The 23676-nt window shown below is 35.9% G+C and overlaps 3 protein-coding genes across 3 annotated transcripts; 2 read left to right on the top strand and 1 right to left on the bottom strand.

Moving 5' to 3' along the window:
* The first annotated feature begins 2305 nt into the window (after nt 1–2305).
* Nucleotides 2306–7859, top strand: LOC114278391 (Aldolase-type TIM barrel family protein). Its single transcript, XM_028220411.2, has 9 exons — nt 2306–2682; nt 3489–3635; nt 3723–3788; nt 4444–4552; nt 4980–5056; nt 5929–6006; nt 6839–6916; nt 7390–7449; nt 7560–7859. Exons 1-9 carry the CDS (start codon nt 2488–2490, stop codon nt 7692–7694), a joined length of 945 nt encoding a protein of 314 aa, XP_028076212.2. The 5' UTR covers nt 2306–2487; the 3' UTR covers nt 7695–7859.
* A 70-nt stretch (nt 7860–7929) lies between these two features.
* LOC114278392 (V-type proton ATPase subunit F) lies at nt 7930–11786 on the bottom strand. The gene is made up of 5 exons (XM_028220412.2): nt 11597–11786; nt 10645–10725; nt 9490–9571; nt 8780–8862; nt 7930–8319 (listed from the first exon to the last, which is right to left on the bottom strand). Exons 2-5 carry the CDS (start codon nt 10705–10707, stop codon nt 8155–8157), a joined length of 393 nt encoding a protein of 130 aa, XP_028076213.1. The 5' UTR covers nt 10708–10725; nt 11597–11786; the 3' UTR covers nt 7930–8154.
* Nucleotides 11787–12882: 1096 nt separating this feature from the next.
* LOC145806914 (uncharacterized) lies at nt 12883–15860 on the top strand. The gene is made up of 7 exons (XM_082904767.1): nt 12883–13327; nt 13643–13948; nt 14166–14300; nt 14385–14498; nt 14934–14968; nt 15056–15063; nt 15218–15860. Exons 1-7 carry the CDS (start codon nt 12883–12885, stop codon nt 15858–15860), a joined length of 1686 nt encoding a protein of 561 aa, XP_082760893.1.
* The last annotated feature ends 7816 nt before the right edge of the window (nt 15861–23676 follow it).

Raw genomic sequence — 23676 nt, 5'->3', positions numbered from 1 at the left:
ATATTGTATAAAATAACAAGATTACGTTTTTATCCCTACATATATAAATTTGTATTGACAGTGATAGTATACGAAGACAGTACGGTGGCAGCAAGATATATAAGAAAAACTTGCCTACGGTGCTATCTACATAGGACGGTGCTGTTCAGCTCATAGGGGCCCACCACAAGTCCCGTTTTGATAATCAGAACCGTTTAATGTGTAGAACTTATCAAGTATTATATGCTTGTAAAAAATCACGTTAATCGGATATCGATAGCTATCTGATTGGATTAGTTTTTTGTCAATCGTTACTTTGTGCACGGTCTATTTTTTATATAAAACTGATTTGATCATATAGTTATCGATATTCGATCAACGTGATTTTTTTAAGGCAAATAGTACCTATGATTTCTACACATTGACGGTTTAGATTATCGAAAAATGACCTGTAATGGGCCCCTATGGGCCGAACAACACCGTGCTGTGTAATTTTTCTGTGCACCCTCTTTACAAACTCACCATCGCTTCAGACCACTATGTCACGTTCAGCCATGATGTTGGTTTGTACCTTTTTTAGGAATTTTTTTTTATATATATATTTTTTTGAATAGTGATCACTTTATGACTTTATAATAACTTTTCGATTTTCTAACTTTTTTCCAACACCCCAAACCAATCCTTAATATTATTTACACCGTGCCTTTAGGCACGAGTATACGCTAGTATATATATATATATATATATATATATATATATATTACACTAACCTCCATAAAATATAAAGAAAATAAAAATATATATGCTATAATTACATTGAACTCTTCTAATATTTTAATTCTCATAATAATTTTCTAATTTTTATCATAATTTTTTGGGGAAAAACTATGGTACAATTGTGTGTGCCTTATAACTAAATAACAAAATGGCATAATTTCATACTTTTTGAATCATAATTAAAAAAAAATTAATCAAATACATAAGGTATAACTAAAGATTTTAAAATAATGTTATAACTAAAGAACAAAATTGATTATTACTAAAGAAGAAAATAATATAACTAAAAATAAAATTCTCTAAATTTTTTTAAACATATGAAATGAAAAAATAATATTATCATATTTTTTATACTAATATATATATATATATTTATTATACGTTCACGCTATTTATAATTATGTCAAAATTATTAATTTTTTATTTTTTTAAAATTTCAAAAGAGGATAGTATAATTTACCCAAAACAAAACAATAATAATCATGCAACTTTACAATAATCTTGAAATAGTAATTCAAGTAGATTGTTTAAGCCAAAAAAACTAACAACATGTTTAATGTAGTTTCTTGTAAGTTAGCAAAAATTAAAACACTTCCATTATTTCACAATAATAATAATAATAAGGTATATTTAAACCATTTTTGTCATAAAATTGTATTAAACATTCTTAGCAAAAATTAAAAACACCACTTCCATTATTTCACAATAATAATAATAATAATAAAAGAGTATGTTTAAACTATTTTTGTCATAAAATTGTATTAAACATTATACACAAACTGTACAAAGGCCCCGTTTTGTATATGGGTTGGGTTAAATCAATCAATAAAAAGATAAAATAGATAAATTTAACTAATAAGATATAATATTACATTTAAATCGTAATAATTTCACTTTTTCTTACAACAATCAAATAAACTACAAATAAAAAAAAAGAAAATTTACTTATAAGTCATAGTTTTTGAAAAGTTGAACCATTTAGTCCTAAAAGTTTTCTTATGCTCCATTTAGTCCCATTTGCACATCAATCTAATGTTTGAAACATTAATCTAATGTTCGAAATCTAATGTTCGAAACATTAATCTGATATTCGAAATCTAATGTTCGAAACATTAATCTGATATTTGAAACATTGTAATGGGACCTTTCAGTCTATAAGAAAACTTTTAGGACTAAATAGTGTATAAGTTATTAATTTGAGATTTATTGGTGCACTAAAAATTCATTCTAAACAAATTTTTTTTGGAATAGTTTACATATTTTTCATTTTAAACCTTAGTATTTTTCACTTATTTTACACAGACGGAGATGGATGAATGAACAAATTGAAAAACAAATAAAACTCTAGAATTTAATTTATCAAAATTGAAATATTGAGATTTAAAGTAAAAAATACATGAAATCTTGAGATTTTTTTTTATATATATATATAATTAACCCAAATTTTTTTAACAAAATTAAAATAACTAAAAAATTTAAAAAATAAGTTTAAAAAAATTTATCTCAAACGGAGCTAAAATTAATTGCAGATCCCACCCGAATTAATTGCAGATCCCACCCGTATGATTAAGCCGCCACGTGACTTGGGTGAACCGTTCTGTGAGTTGCTTCGGTGTCCGTAGAATTGGACTGTGTATACGTAGTGGCGGCGTGTACAAAACAATTTTCTGAAGCCTTCGGGCGAAGAAGCGCATTATCTCAACCCTTCCCTCTTTGCAGACACCCTCTCTGATGGCCATAGCCCTGAAATCAAGTAGCTTCCTGCAATTGAAGAGCAAATCCCAAGGCCATTTACTCATTACCCCTTTCAACTCCCAAAGAGTTTCGATTCCAAGTAGAACATTCAAGCCCCCAATGGCTACTCTCAGTGCCATCCCAAGTGTAGGACTCTCAGAGACTTTCACCAGATTGAAGAAACAAGGCAAAGTCAGTATTCCGTTCTTTATTTTGCTGCGTTTCTTTCAAAGATTTGCGATACTTTAGCTGAAAGATTTATGGGTTTTAGTATTTCTTTAATGGGTTTTGCTTATTTCCATTGGTGTGGTTCATTTCTGATTGCAATTGAAGTTTTGTTCATTTTTGACTAGTTTCAGACTTGTGTAACGTTTATGAGTGTGATTGAAATTCAGAGTCTTGATATCAATATTCAAGTAATTTCATTTATCCAAAAAAAAAAAAAAAATTTGTTATTTTCTTTTTGCCCTTCCATTCTCCTTCTCTCCCTTTCCAAATTAACAAATTTTATGAATTTTTCTTACTAACTGATTTGTCCGGTAATAGAACACGACCCACTTCAAATATATGATATGTGATACATCATTAAGTACAAAAAGTTTATAATTTTTTAGTTTGTATAGCATTACTCCTCATAATTTACACTTTTCTTCATTTCTCCTGTGTATCCAAATAGGAAGGTGCTTAGGGTTCATGATTTTGGGATTTGTCCACCCTGTTAACAAATGCACACTGCAATTCGGTGGAAATATAAAGCTTCACCATTGCCAGTATAGGCAGCTATTTGATGCAACCATTAGTATTGAATGATTTTCCTCTCCAACGTGATGAGATGGCATCTACTAATTTTGCGTATTATATTGATTTTCTTGCTAAAATTTAAATCAGGACTACTCAAAATTAGGAACTAAAATGAAACATGATTTGGTGCTATCCACAACGGAAATATGTGATTTTATATCATATTTTGTTCTGCTGACAACACTTTTGATGAAAAGGTGGCGTTAATCCCATACATCACGGCTGGTGATCCCGACCTTTCAACAACAGCAGCAGCACTTAAAGTGCTTGACTCATGTGGGTCAGACATAATTGAACTGGGTTTACCATATTCCGATCCTTTGGCAGATGGTCCAGTTATACAGGTTTGATGGTGTGGTTGTCTGATCATGTTCTTCTAATTCAATTATACAACCTACATTATTTATTTATTTTAATCTTTAAAAATTCAGGCCGCTGCTACACGGGCATTGGCAAGAGGGACAAATTTTAATGCAATATTGTCGATGTTGAAGGAGGTAGGATGTTTGTTTGGTACAATTCTCTCTCTCTCTCTCTCTCTCTCTCTCATCATCTCTAAAGAAATTTGCATTAATGCCAAATTCTCTACTTGCCTTTGTATCATAAATCCATCTAGGTTGAATTGCTGGTTTTATAACAGGCCCATGATTACTTTATTGGCACATCAACAATCAAATGTCTGTAAGATGCTTTTAAAGCAAAATGTTTTGACCAAGTTTCCCAAACCTATTGTAGCAGTATTGTTTTGCAACTCAAAAGCATATATTTTTGTTATAATCATTTTCTTATTTTTTTCAAACGAAGATAACTAACCAGTGATAGTGAATTTTTCATTTTGAGTGTTGCTTTTCCTGGGAGGTTGGCTAGGTAATCTAATAAACAATGTCAAACTCATTCATGTTAAGTTATCACAATAATGACTACGTTCTTTAACCATTGACAATGATGTGCTCTTAAGTTACCTTACATATGATAGGTCATACATGCTTAGAATTGAATACCTTTTCATAGGTACGTCAGGAGTGAATATTTCAACCATTAGACTAGTACTGTTTATTATCTTTAATATACTTTGCTTGTCTTTTCTCATACTTTGTGGTTAATTATTCCTCATAGGCTTCTAATATCACAGTCTGATCATTTACGAATCAGGTGGTACCTCAGTTATCTTGCCCACTTGCATTATTTTCATACTACAATCCAATTCTTAAGCGTGGGATTGATAACTTCATGTCTACTGTGAAAGATGTTGGCATACATGGTAATGTATTTACATGTGTCCTGGTTCTTCTTATTCTTCCTCATTCTTTTTAAGACTCAATTTATGGATGGATTCTTCTTATGATGCTTATATGGTTGGTTGTTCCATTTATTTTAACCTTCAAGATTATTTTTTAACCCTGAAATATGCTTATAAGGCATTTTGTTATCTATGTAAATCTCTATTATTTTTGTATCCTATGCCCTTTAATTTTTCTTGTACTTGGTTCTTTATATCCCGTTTGGCAAAACTTATTTGCAACTTGTTTAGCTTAGCTATTTGAAATCACATGCTTAAACAGTTGTACTTTGAAAAATTAACATGTTTGGTAAAAATTTTCAGGTTCTCAGTTTATATGATTTGTTAGCTCAAAATAAGTTTACAAAGCTAACTTTTTTTTAGCTGGATTTTGGATGCGTTTTTTCAGGACTTGTGGTCCCTGATGTTCCTCTGGAGGAAACTGAGATATTGAGAAACGAAGCTGTCAAGAATAATATTGAATTGGTTAGTTTCTCCATGTAATTGTTCTATTCTTTTCTTAGTTATATAGTATATCTTAATGGTGATAAATTATCTCATTGAGTGTTCTAAATAGTCAGGCAATATAGTGGTTTTCGTTATTTATGTGTATGTTTGTTTTTAAAGTACTCTTGTTTATATGACAGTGCTTTTGGTCTGGTTATTCTTATCTCGAAGAGACTATTAGTTATGTGGCATAGTTTTTATGTTCAGTATAATATCTACCGTGTCTCTGGATTTTTTTTTTCTTTTCCTATTTGGATATAAGTAAATCAAATTTTGTAGAAAGGTCTCAAAGAATGTAAAATAAGACAAAAGAAGTGAAAGCAGTCCTCCACATTATAATCCTATGGAGTTGACAAAATCCAAAAGAAGTCAAAAAAGGGATAATCACTATCTAAGATGCGCGCGCGCCCCGGGGGGGGGGGGTGGGGTTTGTTTGTTATTGGAGAAGAAATCTTGAGCTTGCTTTTTGACTTTGTAATTTGTAATATAAATATATATGTTACAGTGAGTGTTTCTATCTTGGCATTTGACATATTCTTAAATTGGTTTGTTTCTATGAGGGCAAGTTATTATTTGGATAGATGTAAAACAATTAGAGCCTTATTTATCCGGAAAAGTAACTGCCTTATGGGTAGCATGTATTAACTAATTTATTTGTGAACTACAAGTTTTCAAGCATGGTTTATATTTTGCTTTCTTTCCTGAATATGGGCTGCATATTTGTAAGCATACTTTGATGAAGTTGATAACCTGCTAGTGTGGCAATTTGCTATTAGTATATACTTGTTGCTCTATTTTGCTCTATTTTGTTTCTGATAAAAGTATAATTCTCACTTTATTTTGCAATTAAGGTGCTGCTCACAACACCTACTACTCCAACAGATCGAATGAAAGCCATTGTTGAAGCTTCAGAGGGATTTGTGTATCTTGTAAGATCCTTCTTTCCCACCACTTTCAGATCTCTGTCCATGGTTGATTAATTATTTGTCAATTATTCTCTCATTTGTCAGTACTTTTGTAGATTTATTTGGCATTTTCAAGTGTTTCAATAGGCTCATAGCATCCAGTAAGGTTGACCAGTTAATTAGATCTTTCCACTGTATCTTCTATTGGCTAATGTGTTTCTTCGTAAAGGTAAGTTTAAAACATGACAATTTCAGGTACTTGCATTGGCCACTCATAACATTCTGATAATGTTGGTTTAGAGTTGACATAACTTCTTATTATATCTTTACTTCTACTGCCATTGCCTTTGTAGCACAGTAGCAAAATACAACTATATTTTATGGCAGTTTCTATTTGCGATCTATGAATCTATTTCTAAATTTTACCTATTCATCATAACATTATTCAGTATCACTCATTCATTCTAATGCTATATTTCGATTTGTGAATTATCATTACCTACTGCTACTCGTACCATTTCCCTAATATTTCTGCTTATTACTGTCTAATCATCATTTAGTGGTGGCCTTTTTGCTCAATAAGTTATAGTTGAAATCCAATAGATGAAAATGGATGGATACTTGTGGAATCATAATCAACATCCATATAAATACTTCAAGAATTGCAGTTAACCCGGGCTCCCCTTATTTTGTTTCCTTTACATTAGAGAAATTTAGATTATAATACCAAGTCATTCTGAATACTTGATTTCTTATATGTTTTTGAAATAAATTTGTAGTTATTGCTTTGAAAGTAGAGAATAATTGTAAAAGAAAATGACATTTGGAACTTACGATTCGTAGTTTTGAACCATAGGTGAGCTCAATTGGAGTCACTGGTGCTCGTGTATCTGTTAGTGGAAAGGTTCAAACTCTTCTACACGATATTAAAGAGGTTTGTCTTCTATAGCATCACATACCAAACCTTAAAATGTAATAGAACTACCTTGTATCTCAGTATGAAAAAGGTGTGGTGTCCTTTTAAAGACACGACACAGTCATGCCATTAGGTAGATTAAGACCAATTGCAACTGTTTAACTTATGTTTCATGCTATTCACACTTGTTTGGGTGAGCAACTGAAGTACGTGGTGCAGACAAATAGACTTGCCCTTTCATCCCAACTTATCAGAATTGCTGCATTTTTCGGGCCTTGATATAACATTTGGATAGGCTTTCAAATAATGTGAAATTGTAATGAGATGCTTAGTCTTGCGTAATGCCTAGTATCATGATTTTAGTCCTGATCACGTGTTAATTCCACTTGTCTAGAATGACATTTGAATGTCTGACTCGTAGACTAGTCCTATTTAGAGCCATAGATTTATGATGAGATTGGTTTCTATTGTGTTTTGGTGCTTTTTGACAGGCAACAAGTAAGCCTGTAGCAGTTGGCTTTGGCATATCAAAACCCGAGCATGTGAAGCAGGTTTCTCACAACACGAACCTCTTTGTCACCATGGACTCTGTAGAGTTTACCAAAACCCGAAAATGCTTAATGTACAGTTTACCAATCAACCTTGATTGTGTTTGTTACAGGTGGCAGGATGGGGAGCTGATGGCGTGATTGTTGGTAGTGCCATAGTGAAACTACTGGGGGAGGCAAAATCCCCCGAAGAAGGGCTGAAAGAATTAGAAATCTTCACTAAATCGTTGAAATCTGCACTGCCTTGACGGCTAGTTCTGCCATTTCAGAGTCAATTTTGTATCTTTAGCATCACATCTTTTTAGACTTTCAAAATCATCCGAATTTTGAGTTTTTGTATAAGTTGGATTCAAGCTTTTGACAATGCTTCATTTTAAATTGAAATAATTCCATCAATGGAAACATTAACTTCATTATATGCTCAATTACTATAATGATACCCTTGTTATGGAATCTCTACCCGAGCTTAAGTTTTTAACTCAATTTGCAATAAAAATGCGACCTTCCGATAAATGTTTTCATAGATATAGTTTATTGAAATTATAAGCAAGCCTAACAATTCCATTATATTTGAACATGTAATCATGCAAAGAAATTCAGATAGACACACAACTAAGTGAAAAAAAGTGATTCGTGATACAAAACTAAAGGAGAAAGATGTGGGAATATGATATGGCAACGGGTACTGATAGAACATATAGATGTGATTTAGCGCCTTCCCGATGCCACTGATTCAGCAGAGAAGAGGTACTTCACTCTTGAAAGAACAGAATCATGTGTTGGATCGTAAGGATGGTCCTTGGAAGGAATCTCCAAAATTGCTGGAATTGGATTATTGTAGCTATCTACTAAAAACCTTATCATGTTTGCAACCTGAAGATGAACATTGTTACATTAGACAATGTTTTATCCACAGAATCAAATGACAAATGAACAGCACCACAAAATAAATGTACTCATTCGTCTCTTACTACCAGACTATAATAATTGTGGGACTTTGTGATTTATATGAATGTTGCAATAAAGGTTTAACTTGAAGTTTAGGAAGCATTAGTAAATTCAGTACCAAAGTATGAAGTCCCAATGACTGAAACATTAATGTAACATGCTAAATATGTGACACGACCCATACATTCATCATAAAATTTTAATATTTTTTCTCATTCACATGATAGAATTTAAATAAAGAAGAAAAAGAAAAAAGAAGCATCTTAGGGTGCTCATGATGCATCTGATAGGGTATAAGCATGCACTATAATCATATGCACAAGTCATAACCACAGAAGAGCATTAAAATCAATCAAAAATATGACAGAGTAGAACAAAAACTTACATATTGGCTGATCATCACTATTGCAACGTCTTCTCTTGTTGTGAACTCCTTGAATGCCTCTTCAATTTGCTTAACAGTTGTTTCTAAGCCATAATAAAAGAGCATCTATAAGCCAAAATAAGAATATCCAAAAATTCAATTGAATTGAAATTAACTAGGGGGAAAGGACAGATTCTAATTACATAACTAAGGATACAGGGCAAGAACAAAAATTTGGAGTGGTATAACAGCATCCGAAACCCATGTAGTTTCAAGTTCTCTCTCTCTCTCTCACTCAACAATTTTCAAGCAAATTTTGAATCTCCTTAGCTGCTCATTCTGTTGCAGAGAAACAAAATCTACAGCATAAATGACAAGAGTAACTAGTAGGCTTTAATGATTTGATCATAAAATTAAAGTATGTTGACCATCCAGTCATTTATTGGAGATAGCTTTTCAATTCATGATATGCAAGTTATTTTAGTGAGAACTATTCCCAAAACAACTACAACAGGAAAAAACATCAAAAGCCAGTCACATTATTGCTTACTATATTCTTTTAGATAGCATGGAATGTTCACTTCAGAACTGGAAACAACGGAAGACAAACAATACAGTAAAAAAAATAAAAAAATGCAACTTCCTTAATATGAAAGAGGTAATCACAGAAATCCAACACAATAATGCCTAAAACATTAAAATTTCAGAACATTTGGGGCTGAAAAGCATACTTGAGTCCACAATTAGGTAATTTGTCTTTCTCCGCAAGTCCACATTGCCTACTCCAGCCAGTAAAAATCCAGTTATTGTGTCCTACATCAGATAAATTTAACTACAATCAGCTCCAGCAATATTGAGCATCACATTAGCAGTCATCTTAAAGACCTTCCTAAATATACACCAAGATGTCAGGAACAAGCAAAAACATATCTGATGATGTTTTAACAACCTAACAAGCCATCGTTGTCACTTACTCGGACACGTGGATTGCCGCTAGAGCAGTTCAGCATAACTGCTAGTACGGGCAACAAAAGTCATGCAGTAAACCAGATGGTTAAGACCATTCAGCTTGCCCCATGTGATGTTACATCACTAAATTCAAAAGATATGATGCCAAAAAAGCACAAGTCTGCTTTCAGACTGCCTCATAATGCATCTACTGCCACATTGGAACTGTAAGACTCAAGGTTTGCTCCCCTTAACTCAGCCGCAGCACATTTATGTCTCAAATTTATGAAATTATGGCTAGAGTGGAAATATAAAACTGAAAGTGAAGCCCTAAGTGTCAGACTCATCAAATCACCTTTCAAAAGAAAATGTGTGCCATATTTGTTATGTGAAGAGTAATGTCCACAAACCGATTCAAGTAAAAGATACAGCTGACACATCGTGAAGATGTGCAACATACTGGTATTTCTTTAGTGAATGAAGGTGTCATATTCTCGCGTACAGTTCATACATTTTAGTATATTCCAAAAAATGACAGGCTTAACAAAAGCAAACTACCTCATCTCAGAGAAGCAGAATATGATAAAAAGTTAAGAGCGTCCAACCACCTACAAAGAATGCTGTTCCTTACACATAATTCTGTGCTATAGAAGATGATTCTCTGAACCTTACATCACAATTCTGTGCTAACAGCTGAGCATGTTACAGAGCTAAAAGCTAAACAAAAAGAATCACCAATTTACATCACTAATTATTTGATATTTAATCCTTCACAATTATTGCAGTTTTATATAAATAGCTGCTTAAACAACTGTGTAAGACAAACATAATAGAGAAACTCCAAAGTCCAAACATAAAGATAATATGAAACTTTTCGTTAAAATTTTCCAATCATATAATTTCCGTTACTAAACAAATAGCAAGTACAACATTCTTACCTCATCAGCAATCATGGCAATGAGTGCTGAGTTGCTTGTACGAATTTGAGCTTTGTTAGCCATTCAAAGCAGATAATACAACTACAAAAGGAAAACAGACAAAAATTTCAAATAAAGCACTGCATTGCTAATTTAAAAGCTCAGTCTAAAAGCTAAAGCATGCACGATGATGTAGAGTCACATTCCATCCAATAAAAGATTCACTTCACAGTAAAAGATGTGAAGGTGTTATAGATGGTATCAAGGTTGTCAAAATAGGGATTCAAGAAACAAGTGATCCACAATTGCTATACGAATGAAGAATCTCTTAAGTATATAAAGAATAAGCCTAAATTATACATGAAGTAGGAATATAATGAAAAACATGAAGACCAATCCATGAATCATGAAACCTTTGTAGAAGCCGCATACTGGTGTCCGACACAGATACGCTGTGGCCACATGTTGGACATGCTAGAGGAAGTATCCAATTTTTAAATTTTTAAATTTTTTTTTTCCTTCTACTTTTTTAAATTGTGGGTAAATAATGCGAATGTGATTACTTCAGGCAGTTTGATTTCTTGTGATGTATGCTGTGATGTCTGGATTGAATTTTCAATTTGTTAAAAATTGTATAATTAATAAATTTATTTTATAGATCTTGAATTTTGAGAAAGTTTACAAATTCTTCATAGTTTTTAATATTTGTAAAGTTTATCATTAATTTTTCAAACATCAACTGATTTGAAATTACCCCTATCTTTTTTTCTCAAAAAATGCAAAATCAAAACGACAGCCAAAAGAGATACTTCAGGATCTAAAACAGAGCAATCGGACATTAATCACACAGCGTAAGCACATATGATATCAATTAAAGCAATATAATTTAGAAATCAATTACGAAAGAAAATACACAAAATCTAAATTCGATTAAACTATGAAGAAAAGTAAAGAATTTTCAAAGGGCACACACCTGTTAATTCTATTCTTTGTGGATCGATCGAGTTGGGGGAGTGGGGAGAGAGGAGAGAAATCCGGACAGCGAGTTCTTTTCTTAGCAGACTTTTTCACGTGAGGGAGAAACAAATACATGCAAACGACGCCGTCTAGGATGTCCTCTTTTCCCTAACAACGACGCCGTATCATCATATCATATCATATCTCTCATATATATATATATATATATATAGGGATTTTTATTGATAAATCCATTTTAGAGTTGTTATAACCTATTAAGTCCACAAAGGAATATTATAACCTGATTAGTCCTATAAACTTTTCTTTTTATTCCATTAGGTCCATTTTTCTAATTTACTATGTTTACTTGGACTATTTTGTCCCCATATATATATATGTACAGTGTTAATACATATTACGTGCCTGTTTCCACGCTGATTCAGTTTTGCAGTTTCAATTTTACGCTTTTCATCACCATTCCATTTCGAAGGGATACGTTTCTATTTTGCATGCTTATTGCAAGGCTTGGATGTACTACGGTTTCATTCTTACTGTTGTAGTCTGCTTCTGTATTTTTGAGTGAAGACGACGAAGAGGAAGGTGTTCGGTTGTCACATTTGTTGGACTGTAACTAGTTCAAATCAGTTTTTTTCCAATTTCTGGACGATTGTAGGATTGCGTGATTAAGGTTAGTATCAATTTGGTTATGAATACATGCTCATTCGTATGATGGATCAGATGCTCTATTTTTGGATTGATATGGATCGGATGCACTGTTTTTTCAATTATATGCATTTTACGTGGTCCTGTGGATGGGAGTTCATTCAGATTATGTAAAGAATGTTTAGTTCTCATTTTACTTTGATGTATCCATAATGAGGCTCTGTCTGGATGATATAATTGAGAGTGTATGTATCAATGTGAATGTTTATATTTTGTTAATGTGGAATATGTGAAGAATGTAGATGTTTTCATTTTAAATTGATGTTTGCTTAATGAGGCTCTGTGTGTGTGATATAATTCAGAGTATATGTGTCAATGTAAATGTTGACATCTTGTTAATATTGTGTGAAGATTGTTGATGGTGTCATTTTACTTTGATGTTTGCTTTATGAGGCTCTGCGTGGGTGATATAATTCGAAGAATATGTATATGTATCAATGTGAATGTTCACATCTCTTAATGTGAATTATGGAATTTGCACTTGAACTGTACACATAGTCATCTATTTTCTGCGCAATGTGAATGTTCATATCGATTTTGATTACTGTTCGTTGTTGTGGTTTTGTATTTTTACAGGAGATGGATACCTTTATGATGTTAGTGTGTACATATGGTTGCAGTACAACTGTAATAAATGTTGCCCGCGCATTGTGTTATTCTCGATTGGTGGAGTGTTTGTGTGAAAAGTGGGATGAGTTGTCTGCTGGTTCTATTTCATTGTTTTGCAAACTACCTAGGATTAATAGGTGTGATTTGGACAATGAGGAAGAATTTCAGAACATGTTACTGCTTGCTAAATCAATGGGGGTACAACATGTAGAAGTTGTGGTTGAGTTGAAAAGTGATATTGGGCAGTCAAGTAGCTCGGGATCGCTGCGTGTGGGGGTTGAGGAAGAAATCGATGCACTACGTAGATTTTGCCAACATAAGGAGAATGTGTTGTTGTCAGTCCCGTGGGCAAATGGTATTACGCATGTAGGACAACGGTTTGTTGGAGGTGCACAAGAATTTCGTGAGGTTTTATGTAAGTATGCCATCCAATGTGGGTTTTAGTATACGTACGTCAAGAACGAGATAACAAGAGTTACTACTGTGTGTGCGCTGCAGGAGGAGAGAGGCTGCTTGTGGGCTATACATTGTAGAGCACAACGAACAAATGGTTTTTTCTACATCAAGAGGTTTAGTGATGTGCATAGTTGTGGTACGGATGTCCGAACATCGAAGAATCCGCGAGTTAGTTCGGATTTGGTGTCGAGTACCATATCTGAAATTGTGAGGGACAAGCCGTTGACTCGGCCGTGTGATGTGGTGACTATTTTGAAGAGGGATTATGGGCTAGATATGAGTTACCATGTCGCATGGTATGGTGTGGAGAAAGCAAAGGCTGGTATTCATGGAGATCACTCATTATCGTTTGACCAGCTGCGGTGGTATTCAGATGCTGTGATGCGGTACAATTCAGGGAGTTATGTCAATATTGACTATGATGCGAGTAGTCAACAGTTTTGTCGTTTCTTTGTGTCATTCACTGCGTGTATTTCTGGGTTCAATTCTTGTCGGCCTTTACTATTCCTAGATGGAACATTCTTCAAAGGAAAGTACAAAGGTCAGTTACTTGCGGCAACGGCGAAAGACGGAAACAATGGTTAGTATTTTTTTTAGCTGTCTATTCATGTCAATATTCACATTGAACATCATAGTCTGGACAAATGAGTGATTGACAAATTATAAGTAATGTGAGCATTGACATTAGTATGCATTGATGTGAATGTTCACATCTGTGACTGCTAATGGCAGTAATGTGAACATTCACATAAGTATACATTGATGTGAATGTTCACATCAGTGTATACTACTGTCAGTTGATCCATTTATGAACAGTACTGTGAATGTTCACATTATCAATGACTCAGCAATCAACAATGAATTATTAATGGTCGTTAATGTGAATGTTCAGGTCATTGATGTTTATGAACTGGAATCCAAAAATAACAATAGTAATAGGGCAATGTAGATATGAACATTCACATGACCTGTTTCGTTTATATTGTTTTCTATTCACTTTCGTATATTGTGAACAGTTGTATATCGGTGTTGTGTTGTAGGTCTGTTTCCTGTTGCATTTGCGATTTTTGATTCAGAGACTACGACCAATTGGTCGTGGTTCTTGCATGAACTTGGGAAGGTTGTTGATGGTAAGCGCCAGATTACTTTTATTTTAGATCGTAATCTTGGTCTGTTAGAAGCTATGCCAAAGGTGTTCCCATCGGCTTATCACGGTTATTGCTTACAACACTTGAAGAGCAATTTAAGAGACCGGATGAAAGGAATTGATAATGGATTCAGGGATCACCTAGTAAGTAGTTTGAGTGACTGTGCTTACGAGCCAACTGTGGTAGGGTTCCATGAAAAGCTTGCAAAATTAAAAGATGAGGGTAAACAATGAGCACATAATTTTTTCAAGGACTTGGCACCTGAGCACTGGGCAAATTCATACTTCAGGTAATAATAGTTTCCTAAAGTGTTCCATTTGTTAAGTTTAGAATGGTAGCGATGTGAATTTTCAGTTTAGAATGGTAATAATCTTCCAATTGTGTTTCATGTTCAATGTAAGTGATGTGAATGTTCAGATTTGCTAATGATGACTGATGTCAAAGATGTGAATGTTCACATCTGTTAATTTGTCAAACAGTCATGCAATGTATTACAGATTAGAATGTTCACATCTGTCATATTTTGTTATTGTTCACAGTCAAATCTGTCTATCATTTAAGTTGATGTTAATGTTGACATCTATCTATCATTTAAGTTGATGTTAATGTTCATTGCGAATGATGTTAATGTTCACATCTGTCAACGTTAATGTTTAGACCTGTTAAATTCCGTATTATAAAATGTTTGTGATGTTGTGCAGGGGCATGCGTTATGGGGAGATGACATCCAATGCGGTGGAGTCATTTAATAACTGGATTAAAAAAGCACGTAATCTTCCTATAACTCAAATGGTGGACACAATTCATACTCAGTTGATGCGGCAAATGTCTACACGACGTGACCAAGCAAACAAATGGAATGAGCTTATTTGTCCTACATTCGAAACAAGGCTTATGGATTCGTTCAACGACAGCAGGTCTTGGCAAGTTAGCAAAGCCAATGAGGATGTGTTTGAAGTTCATTCGATACCATCTGTTATAGTTGATGTGGCGAGGCGTACATGTTCTTGTTTCAAATGGCAAACCAATGGATTCCCTTATGACCATGCTATTATTGCCATTCAAAAGAGTCGCTACAATCTCAATGATTATGTGGAACATTACTTTCATGTAGAGACATATCGTGGAGCCTATTCGGGTGCCATATTCCCCATACCATCGGTGGAGAAGCCGACTTTTGATCTGACGGACTTCACTATATACCCGCCAACTATGAAAAGACCACCCGGAAGGCCAAAAAAGAATAGGATCCCATCAAGGGATGAGAAACTGAAGCAAATAAAGTGCGGGAGATGTGAGAAGTTGGGGAGCCATAATCGGAAATCATGCAAGGAGCCAATATAGGATGTACATTTTTCATTTGAACCTTGTGTTTTACATTGGATTCTTATATTCATTTTTGAAATAAGATTGTGTTGTGTCGGCAAGTAAAATAATGGTTTGGCAAACTTAGTAATTCATTTGTGTTTTTTCTTTTTCTTTTTGGGTACGAAACTGATATTTTGTTAAAGTTGTGATGATGAATTTATGACGTGGACATTCACACTTACGTAAAAGAATCATATTATATGAAAACTTGCACATGGGTTGAATTTTTTTACCTTATTGTTGTCAATGTTGGCATGAATATAAGCTGTGATGTGAACTTTCACATGCATAGAGATTGACATGGTGTGAACATTTACAACTGTTATGAATGAAAAGAAATGTGAATATTCACACCTGTGTATGTTATCCGTAATGATGTCATGCAAACAATGTGTACATTTATGCACAAAGTATGTGTATTACAGAAAAATCGGGTTCCAAAAATCGCATCAATTATGCTCATCACAATACGGCATTATGAATATCATAAGTGAATATGAACATTCGCATTATTATAGTAACTGTGCACATTCACATCTGCAAACATTAGTGCATATGAATATCATAAGTGAATGTTGACATTTGGCAGAGAAGAATAACATTCACAACTGTTAGAAACAAAAGCAAATGTGAATATTCACACATGTGTATGTGATCCGTAATGATGTCATATAGACATTCCTGCAGAAAATATGTGTACTGCAGAACAATCGGGTTCAAACCATCGCATATATTATGCTCATCACAACACAGCAGTATGAATATCATAAGTGAGTATGAACATTCACATCAGTGTTGCAACTGTGAACATTCACATCTGTAAAACATTAGTGCATATGAATATCATAAGTGAATGTTCACATTTGGCAGAAAAAAATACCATTCATAACTGTTAGAAACAAGAACAAATGGGAATATTTACATGCGTATGTGATCTGTAATGATGTCATGTAGACCAAGTGTACACTCCTGCACAAAATCTGTGTATTATAGAACAATCGGGTCCAAACAATCATAAAAATTACACTCATAATAACAGAGCAGTATGGATATCGTAAGTGAATGTGAACATTCACATTAATAGTGCAACTGTGAACATTCACATCTGTAAAACATAACAACACCAAAGGTAGTTGAAAATTTACAGGAGGCTTTTTCCCATTAATAGATGTTGTATCACTGTTTTACAATCGGTTGTTGTGTCAAAATGTCAAAGCATTCCATATTAACATTTATATCGAGTGTTGGTTAGTTTGCAGGTGGACACCCCTCACCTATAGGTTTTAATGATGCTCTGATTTCTTATGATTCAAAAAACTATGTACTAACAAATCTCGTAGTCCACACCATTCTGCACTAGTGAGGCTACCCATAATTTCTTCATGGTATATCTGCGCCTGCATGATGTAACATATTGCAGGTCCGCAGTCCACTCTGTAAAAGCGAAATGGTTTTGATTAGCAGTTGACATGTATGTTTACATAATGGTTATGGTGGATTTGTTAAAAATGTATGTTTGCATAATGGTTATTGAGTCTTACGAGTCGTCGCCTTGCTGAGGACAGACATCAACTGCTATGATTGGTTGTGATGGATTTTGGCCTCCTAACTTAGTGCATAGCGATGATGACTCGCTAATAACGCGCACAACATGCTCGATGTACTTCCTCTGTGTAAGGAATTTCAAATTAGGCAGCAACAAGCATATGTGTGTGTACAGTCATTTAATGCATGAGAACAAGTCATATTTGTGTTCAAAAATAGCCACTTACAACTTCCTGTGCTTGGTCGATATGTGGGTCGTGTATGCTTGTCCTTGGGCGCAATAAGTTGTAATGCCTCCACAAATTGTGTAACGGCCCCAAAATGCATGTCAATATTATCCTTAATTAATTATGCGATAATATGAATTGATTGGAGAATATCTGTTTGAATTGGAAAAATATCTGTTGGGACTACAACTTCGGGACTGAAATTGACGACCATAATGGGTTCGGAAAACGAAATTGAACACGCCTATGTGTTACCGGGAATTTTTAGAGCCATTTGAAAAATTTAATTGAGGACTGATTTTCGGCTGATTCGTTAAGCCATGTTTGGCTCAATTTTTAAGCACAAATATAAAACTAAAGATATGGACCATTGTTGACTCAATACAAAAGGGAAAAAAATCTGGGAAAGAGAGAGAGTTCTAGAGAAAAGAAGAGATCAAGAGAAAGGAAGGGAGGAAGAAAGGGTTTGGGCCAAATCTTCTTCAATTAGTTACCTAAGGTAAGAATCTACTTCTAATTTCTTGAAATAGGGTTGATTCACCCATGATCTCATGGCAAGTAAATTGAATTAAGAGAAAATTATGTCTAATTGAGAATATTGTGATGTATTTTAACCTAGGAAGCATATATGAGCATACATGGCATAAGATTATGAAATTCATGTTGATAATCATGTTTTCCTTGCATGATTGACATATTGGGGAGGAAACTCCATGGATTTGAGAAATGAAGCTTTTATGTGCATGTTTATGATTTTTCATCTCAAGTCAAGGTTTGATCCTTTATATAATGCATTTGGATTTTATTTGGAAGTTATGATGTTTAATTTAAGTTGTTTTCAAGTGTTTGGGCCTTGAGTTTTATGATTTTGAGGTTGATTTGGCAAAAAGAAAGACCCACGGGTTAGCAGAAATTCGGACTGGTTTTTCACCCAGACCACTCGAGCGGCCTGGGCCACTGCTCGAGCGGCCAAACAGTGTTTTGGCTACTGTAGTTCCACCGCTCGTGCGGCCTAGGCCACCGCACGAGCGGCCAAACAGTGTTTTGGCTACTGCAGTTCCACCGCTCGTGCGGCCTAGGCCACCGCACGAGCGGCCAAGCCACCGCACGTGCGGCCAAACAGTGTAATTTTCCAATTTTGTTTTTGTCTCATTTTCTGACTTCTGGGCCTTCATTTACTTGATTTTCACATGTAATTTGCATCCATTAGCATCTCATAAGCATGAAACAAAGTAAAGAAAGAATAGAATGACATTAACTAATTGATTCGGTGGCAAAATGTGTTAAGGAATTGTGTTATAATGTTGGTATTTGTAGGTCAAAACTCGAAGACCGCACAATCGGTTTTGGGAACCCACGGTGAGTAACATTTCTGTAAAGTTATGTTGAAATAACTTATGTTTTCACTGGTATTGATACGCTATGTTTTCTCAAAGTGTTATCTGATTGTGTGAACGAATATCCTATTTGTGAATCTACTATGGCATCTACGGATAGTCCTAAGTCATGGGGGACGGCACATTAGTGCGGGTCCATGACATACACGTGACACGAGATCTCGTTAGCCACTTCATTGTGGTGATATGTGTTAATCGGTTGTAGACACTCCATTTTTGACCGTCCTCAAAACTTGGACGTCACCGATAGAACACTTGGTGATTACCTACGTTCGTGTTTCGTTTTGAGTTCCCGGAGGTCTCGGCTGCGCGCCTTGCTTTAGGATCTCTCAACTCGACTGTTCTGTGTTTGGTTTTGCACCAAACACTTGTATTTTTTTTTTTGTTTCTGAGGGTAGAGAGTAGCTTGTTAGCTACCCTTGGCACCCACCGGCCATGGCTTGAGGCCACCGTCCATGTTTGGAGCCTACCGACCATTGGTGAAATATACCATTGGCCGGTCGGCATTTGGTGTGGCCGGCCGACCATATGTTTGGTCGACGGCCTCCTTTTCTGGCCGGCATCACCTTTTTGCCTTTTTCAGGCATGGTGCATGCCAGCTGTGCCAGCTGGAATGCACAAGACCTGCCCCTGTGCATATATGTGGATGTTTTCCACCTTTGACCCCCTTTTTCTGCACCCTTTGCTCAAGGCTTCTTGAGGAAGCATTGACCTCTTGTCTTGGCTTCCTCAAGAAGCTTTCACCTTTGGGGTAGCTTTCATTGGAAGCTTGGTTCTTTTGACCATTTTTGCAATAGCTTCTCTAAGAAGCTTGGGGCCTTTCCTTTGTCTATATAAGGAGCCTCCCCCTTCCTTTGTCTTGGTTCAGCAAAAACCAGAGCAAAATATATATATGTATATCTGATATACACTTTCTCTCTCTATATCTCCCTCTCTCTCTTCATGTTGTGTGTGTTTTATAGCCTAAAAGTGTGTTTAGTTCATAGTATTGCACTAAGACACACATTATTACACCATACTTCAACTTGGGAGGCCTTGAGGGTTTGTTCTTAAAGTTTTGAGCTGATTTTGATCACAAAAAGGGGCCTGAGCTTGCTGTTCTTCAAGAGTTCTTCAAGGGTGAGCATTATTCCTTTTTATCCCCCATTCTTGCACTAGCTTTTGACCTGTCTTGCATACTGATTTAAGCTTTGTGCATAACTGAAAAAAGTCTTGTATTTTCATGCTTTAGATCTTTCATTAAGGTCACTTTGGTGTTGGGGGTCGACCTCTCCCTCTTAGGCCTTGTTTGGCCCCTTTTGTCCCCTCTTTGATTGAGCTTTGAACCTTTTGTGTATTGGCCTTCTCACCATTGAAATCTAGTGGATTTTCAGTGGTGAAGAAGAGGTTTTGAGGTCTTGCATAGGGGAGGGACACCCATCTCCCCTTTTGTCTCTTTTGCTTGTGTTTAAGGCTTATAAAGGTAGCATGCATGCCTAGTTGTCTTTGGCTCCATTTCAGAGGTTTTTGGGTGTTTTTTGGTCATATTATACCTTTGTCCCATGTTGGTTTGTTGACCCTTTGCATGCATAATACATTTGCTTTGTATTCCCCCATTTTACCTAGAAATGCATCTTGCCATTAGACCATCATGCTTGCATTTTTTTGCCTAGCTTTGTAAAGTTTTTGGTCATATTTTGCCATGCTTGAGGTCTGTTGGGTGTTGATTTGGTCATGCCTTTCATGCTTTGTATAGTCTTTTTGCATTCTAACATGTTGGCATCGGGTTTGTGAGTCATTGGCATGCATTACCTTGGCTATTTCAGTGATTTGAACTCACTTATTATGACATTTCAGACCATGTTTTGTGCTTACATACTTGCATTTGTTATCCTTTCAATGCCTTGAAGAGATGTAGTCTTACGCTTCATGTTTGAGTCCTTGTGCATGCCTATGTGTTTGAATCCTTGGGCTGCCGTTCATGTAGGTTTTAGGGCGTATTTTGATGCATTAAAACTTTGTTTTTGGTTGGAAAGTCCATGCCATGTTTGGTGGGGGGAGGTATAGAGTAATGCTCTTTTGGTGACCTTGAATGCCTTTGTTTTGATGCCCATTTCGTAGCATGTTTTTGGCCCTATCCCATGCATGTTCCAGCCCTGTTTTGGAGTCCTCTAGGACTGTTTTAGGTCATTTTGGTCCATTGGGGTTTGATTAACATGGCCATGGTTTGACCCCTCTTGGTTGGCTTCAAGTTTGGATCATTGTTGCATGCCCTGCTTGCATGACATGGTTGGTTTGGTATCTTCCTCTATGCATTTTCAGAGCTTAATATGTTAGCCTAGCATCCATGTTTGCCATCTTGCGAGTGCCCTTGAAAGCTGCCTTTCATACCTTAGTCTTAGGCTCATTAGTTTGCATGCTTATTTTGCATGATTGGCATCATTACATTGCTTGGTTTGGGGTGTCAAACCAAGCGCGAAGATTGAGGAGTGTTCGTACTCAAGGTGACGTAATACGTCTCAATCCTCGGTTGCCGATGTCCTTGATCTCAATATGATAGGGTATTGGCACCCATTTGTTTGTTGCATGCATTTACATCAAGTTGCAAACTTGGCCTCTTAGGCCATCATGCATCGAAATGCACGATTGATGGCCCGAGGGTCGAGGGCCATGCTCCCTGGAGTTCATTGCATGATAGGGAGTGTGTCCATGCATACATTTGCTTGAAAATTCCATGCCATACACTGCTTGCCCTCTGCTGCTGTCAACTGCAGGTTTCAGCAGGAAGATTTGGCCGGCCGGCAGTGCTAAGTGCCGACCGGCAAAGAATGTTTGGCCGAGAGCACAATATTTAGCCGATGAGAGTATTCCCATGGCCGGTAGCATATTTTTTTGGCCGGTAACATTCCACAACACTCTAGAAGCAGTTCTGGGGACTTTCACAGTCTTCAGAGGAGCAGGGTAGTGTAAACAAAGGCAACAGTGCTATGGCAGCGAGTTTCCGGGTGAGACGAGTCAAGCACGCATCATTCACGTATCCCGAGGCGGGGCTGTGGCCATCTTCTTTCTGCATTTAAGTTCTTAATTAATTAGAAATTCTGTAATAATTAATTTAGTATTATTTATTCGGACTGTAATATTTATTCGGACCCTCCGAGCGAGGGCAATTGTGTAATAAGCGTGCGTGAGTGTGTGCATGTCTTCCAACCCCCACTTCTTTCTCCTTTTTACTTACTTGCTTTTGATGGTTAGTATTAGGTCATATTTAAATTAGCATACCTTATGCTATGCATGTGTGTATCCATACATTTGTCTTGCATGCACCGGGCTCGGCGCATCATACTAACTGCATTGTATTTCAATTCTAAGTTGAATACGTGTTAGTTGTAGCATCATCATATGCCATCTTAGAATAGCCGAGCCTATTGTAGTTGCATCTTGCATGTGTTGCATTAGCCATCTTAACATGAACTAGGATCATGCATATGATTATTAACTAGTTTCTGTTTTGGCTTGGAGTACTAGATAAGCTTTTATGCTTTAGCATCTTGCATGAGTGTGAGTGTTTAACATGACAGCATGCTTGCCATGTGGCTATGTGCTTACGTGTTATAACTGTCTGAATGCCTGTGGTGAAGGTTGGGTTACTTAAATTGGAACAATGCATTGAATGCGAATTTTAAGCCCACTTGAGAGTGGCAAAACCATATTTTCTAAGCACACTCAAGAGTGGCAAAATCTATGTCTTAGCCTACTCACGGGTAGCACCGTCAAATCATTCTCAAATAAACAAACATAAAATGTTTTGTTCCAATTTAGGCGACTTAGTCTATACTTGTTTGCTGCGCTCATAACATAGTAATTCTAGGCTAATAACCGGAATAAGAACACATAATGCTTTCAAAACAAGATATCATGGTTAGTAGAGGCCGATCTTCGGATCGGGCGAGAGTGGGTGCTCATTGCTGACCTTTCCCAATTGCACCCAAGTTCCCGAGCCGAGGTAACTTTGGTGATGACGGACACGTGGCCTTCGGCACCAAGTCAGGGTTTCCTAAATTTCCTAAAATAAAATATTTAGGTGGCGACTCTGTATCTGGCAAAGCTGTCCATGTTTGGCACTTCTTTTCTAAAAATCTGTTTTTCTCAAAACAATTTGCCGGATTTGGACTCTTTGGTTCAGATTAAGAACCGTGACAAATTTGAGAGTCCTGAACTGTAATGAACCCAATATGAACAGATCAGGACTCATCCTCCCGGGGCGTTCGGGCGCATCTACACCGATAATCGGAACCGATTCTCTAGTCGGAAGACGATATATGTTGTATCCTGTGAGATGTACCATTATGTTATGTTCTGATATGAATGATTTATTTTATGAATATCTTATATGTGGAATTCGTTCACTACCTCTTTACTTTAATGTTATTCACTGAGCTTTAGCTCACTGTTTGTATATATATGTATTATAGGTGAGCGTTTTGGGAGCCAAGCCTAGGCTGAGTCTTGAACCGAGCCGCCGTTTTGGAAGCCTACCAGGTGTTTTGTGTGCCTTTGAGCTGGGGCTGGGCCTGGAAGGCCGTCAGCAAGCTTATTTTTTGTTGTACACTTGTGGCACGTGCCTATGTTTTGTGTTTGTTATTT

The sequence above is a fragment of the Camellia sinensis genome, chromosome 14 (assembly GCF_055761805.1).
Source record: "Camellia sinensis isolate YWXY chromosome 14, ASM5576180v1, whole genome shotgun sequence".
NCBI classification, from domain to species: domain Eukaryota; kingdom Viridiplantae; phylum Streptophyta; class Magnoliopsida; order Ericales; family Theaceae; genus Camellia; species Camellia sinensis.
This window is presented reverse-complemented; position numbering and strand designations above follow the sequence as displayed.

Coding starts and splice junctions, on each gene's coding strand:
- LOC114278391 (XM_028220411.2), top strand. CDS start 2,488: ATGGCCATAGCCCTGAAATCAAGTAGCTTCCTGCAATTGAAGAGCAAA. Junction 3,789..4,443: donor TATTGTCGATGTTGAAGGAG/GTAGGATGTTTG, acceptor TTTACGAATCAG/GTGGTACCTCAGTTATCTTG. Junction 7,450..7,559: donor AACCCGAGCATGTGAAGCAG/GTTTCTCACAAC, acceptor TGTTTGTTACAG/GTGGCAGGATGGGGAGCTGA.
- LOC114278392 (XM_028220412.2), bottom strand. CDS start 10,707: ATGGCTAACAAAGCTCAAATTCGTACAAGCAACTCAGCACTCATTGCC. Junction 9,572..10,644: donor TTGCCATGATTGCTGATGAG/GTAAGAATGTTG, acceptor TATCTGATGTAG/GACACAATAACTGGATTTTT. Junction 8,863..9,489: donor TTACCTAATTGTGGACTCAA/GTATGCTTTTCA, acceptor ATTATGGCTTAG/AAACAACTGTTAAGCAAATT.
- LOC145806914 (XM_082904767.1), top strand. CDS start 12,883: ATGGATACCTTTATGATGTTAGTGTGTACATATGGTTGCAGTACAACT. Junction 13,949..14,165: donor GGCGAAAGACGGAAACAATG/GTTAGTATTTTT, acceptor TACTACTGTCAG/TTGATCCATTTATGAACAGT. Junction 14,499..14,933: donor ACTTGGGAAGGTTGTTGATG/GTAAGCGCCAGA, acceptor GTGAATGTTCAG/ATTTGCTAATGATGACTGAT.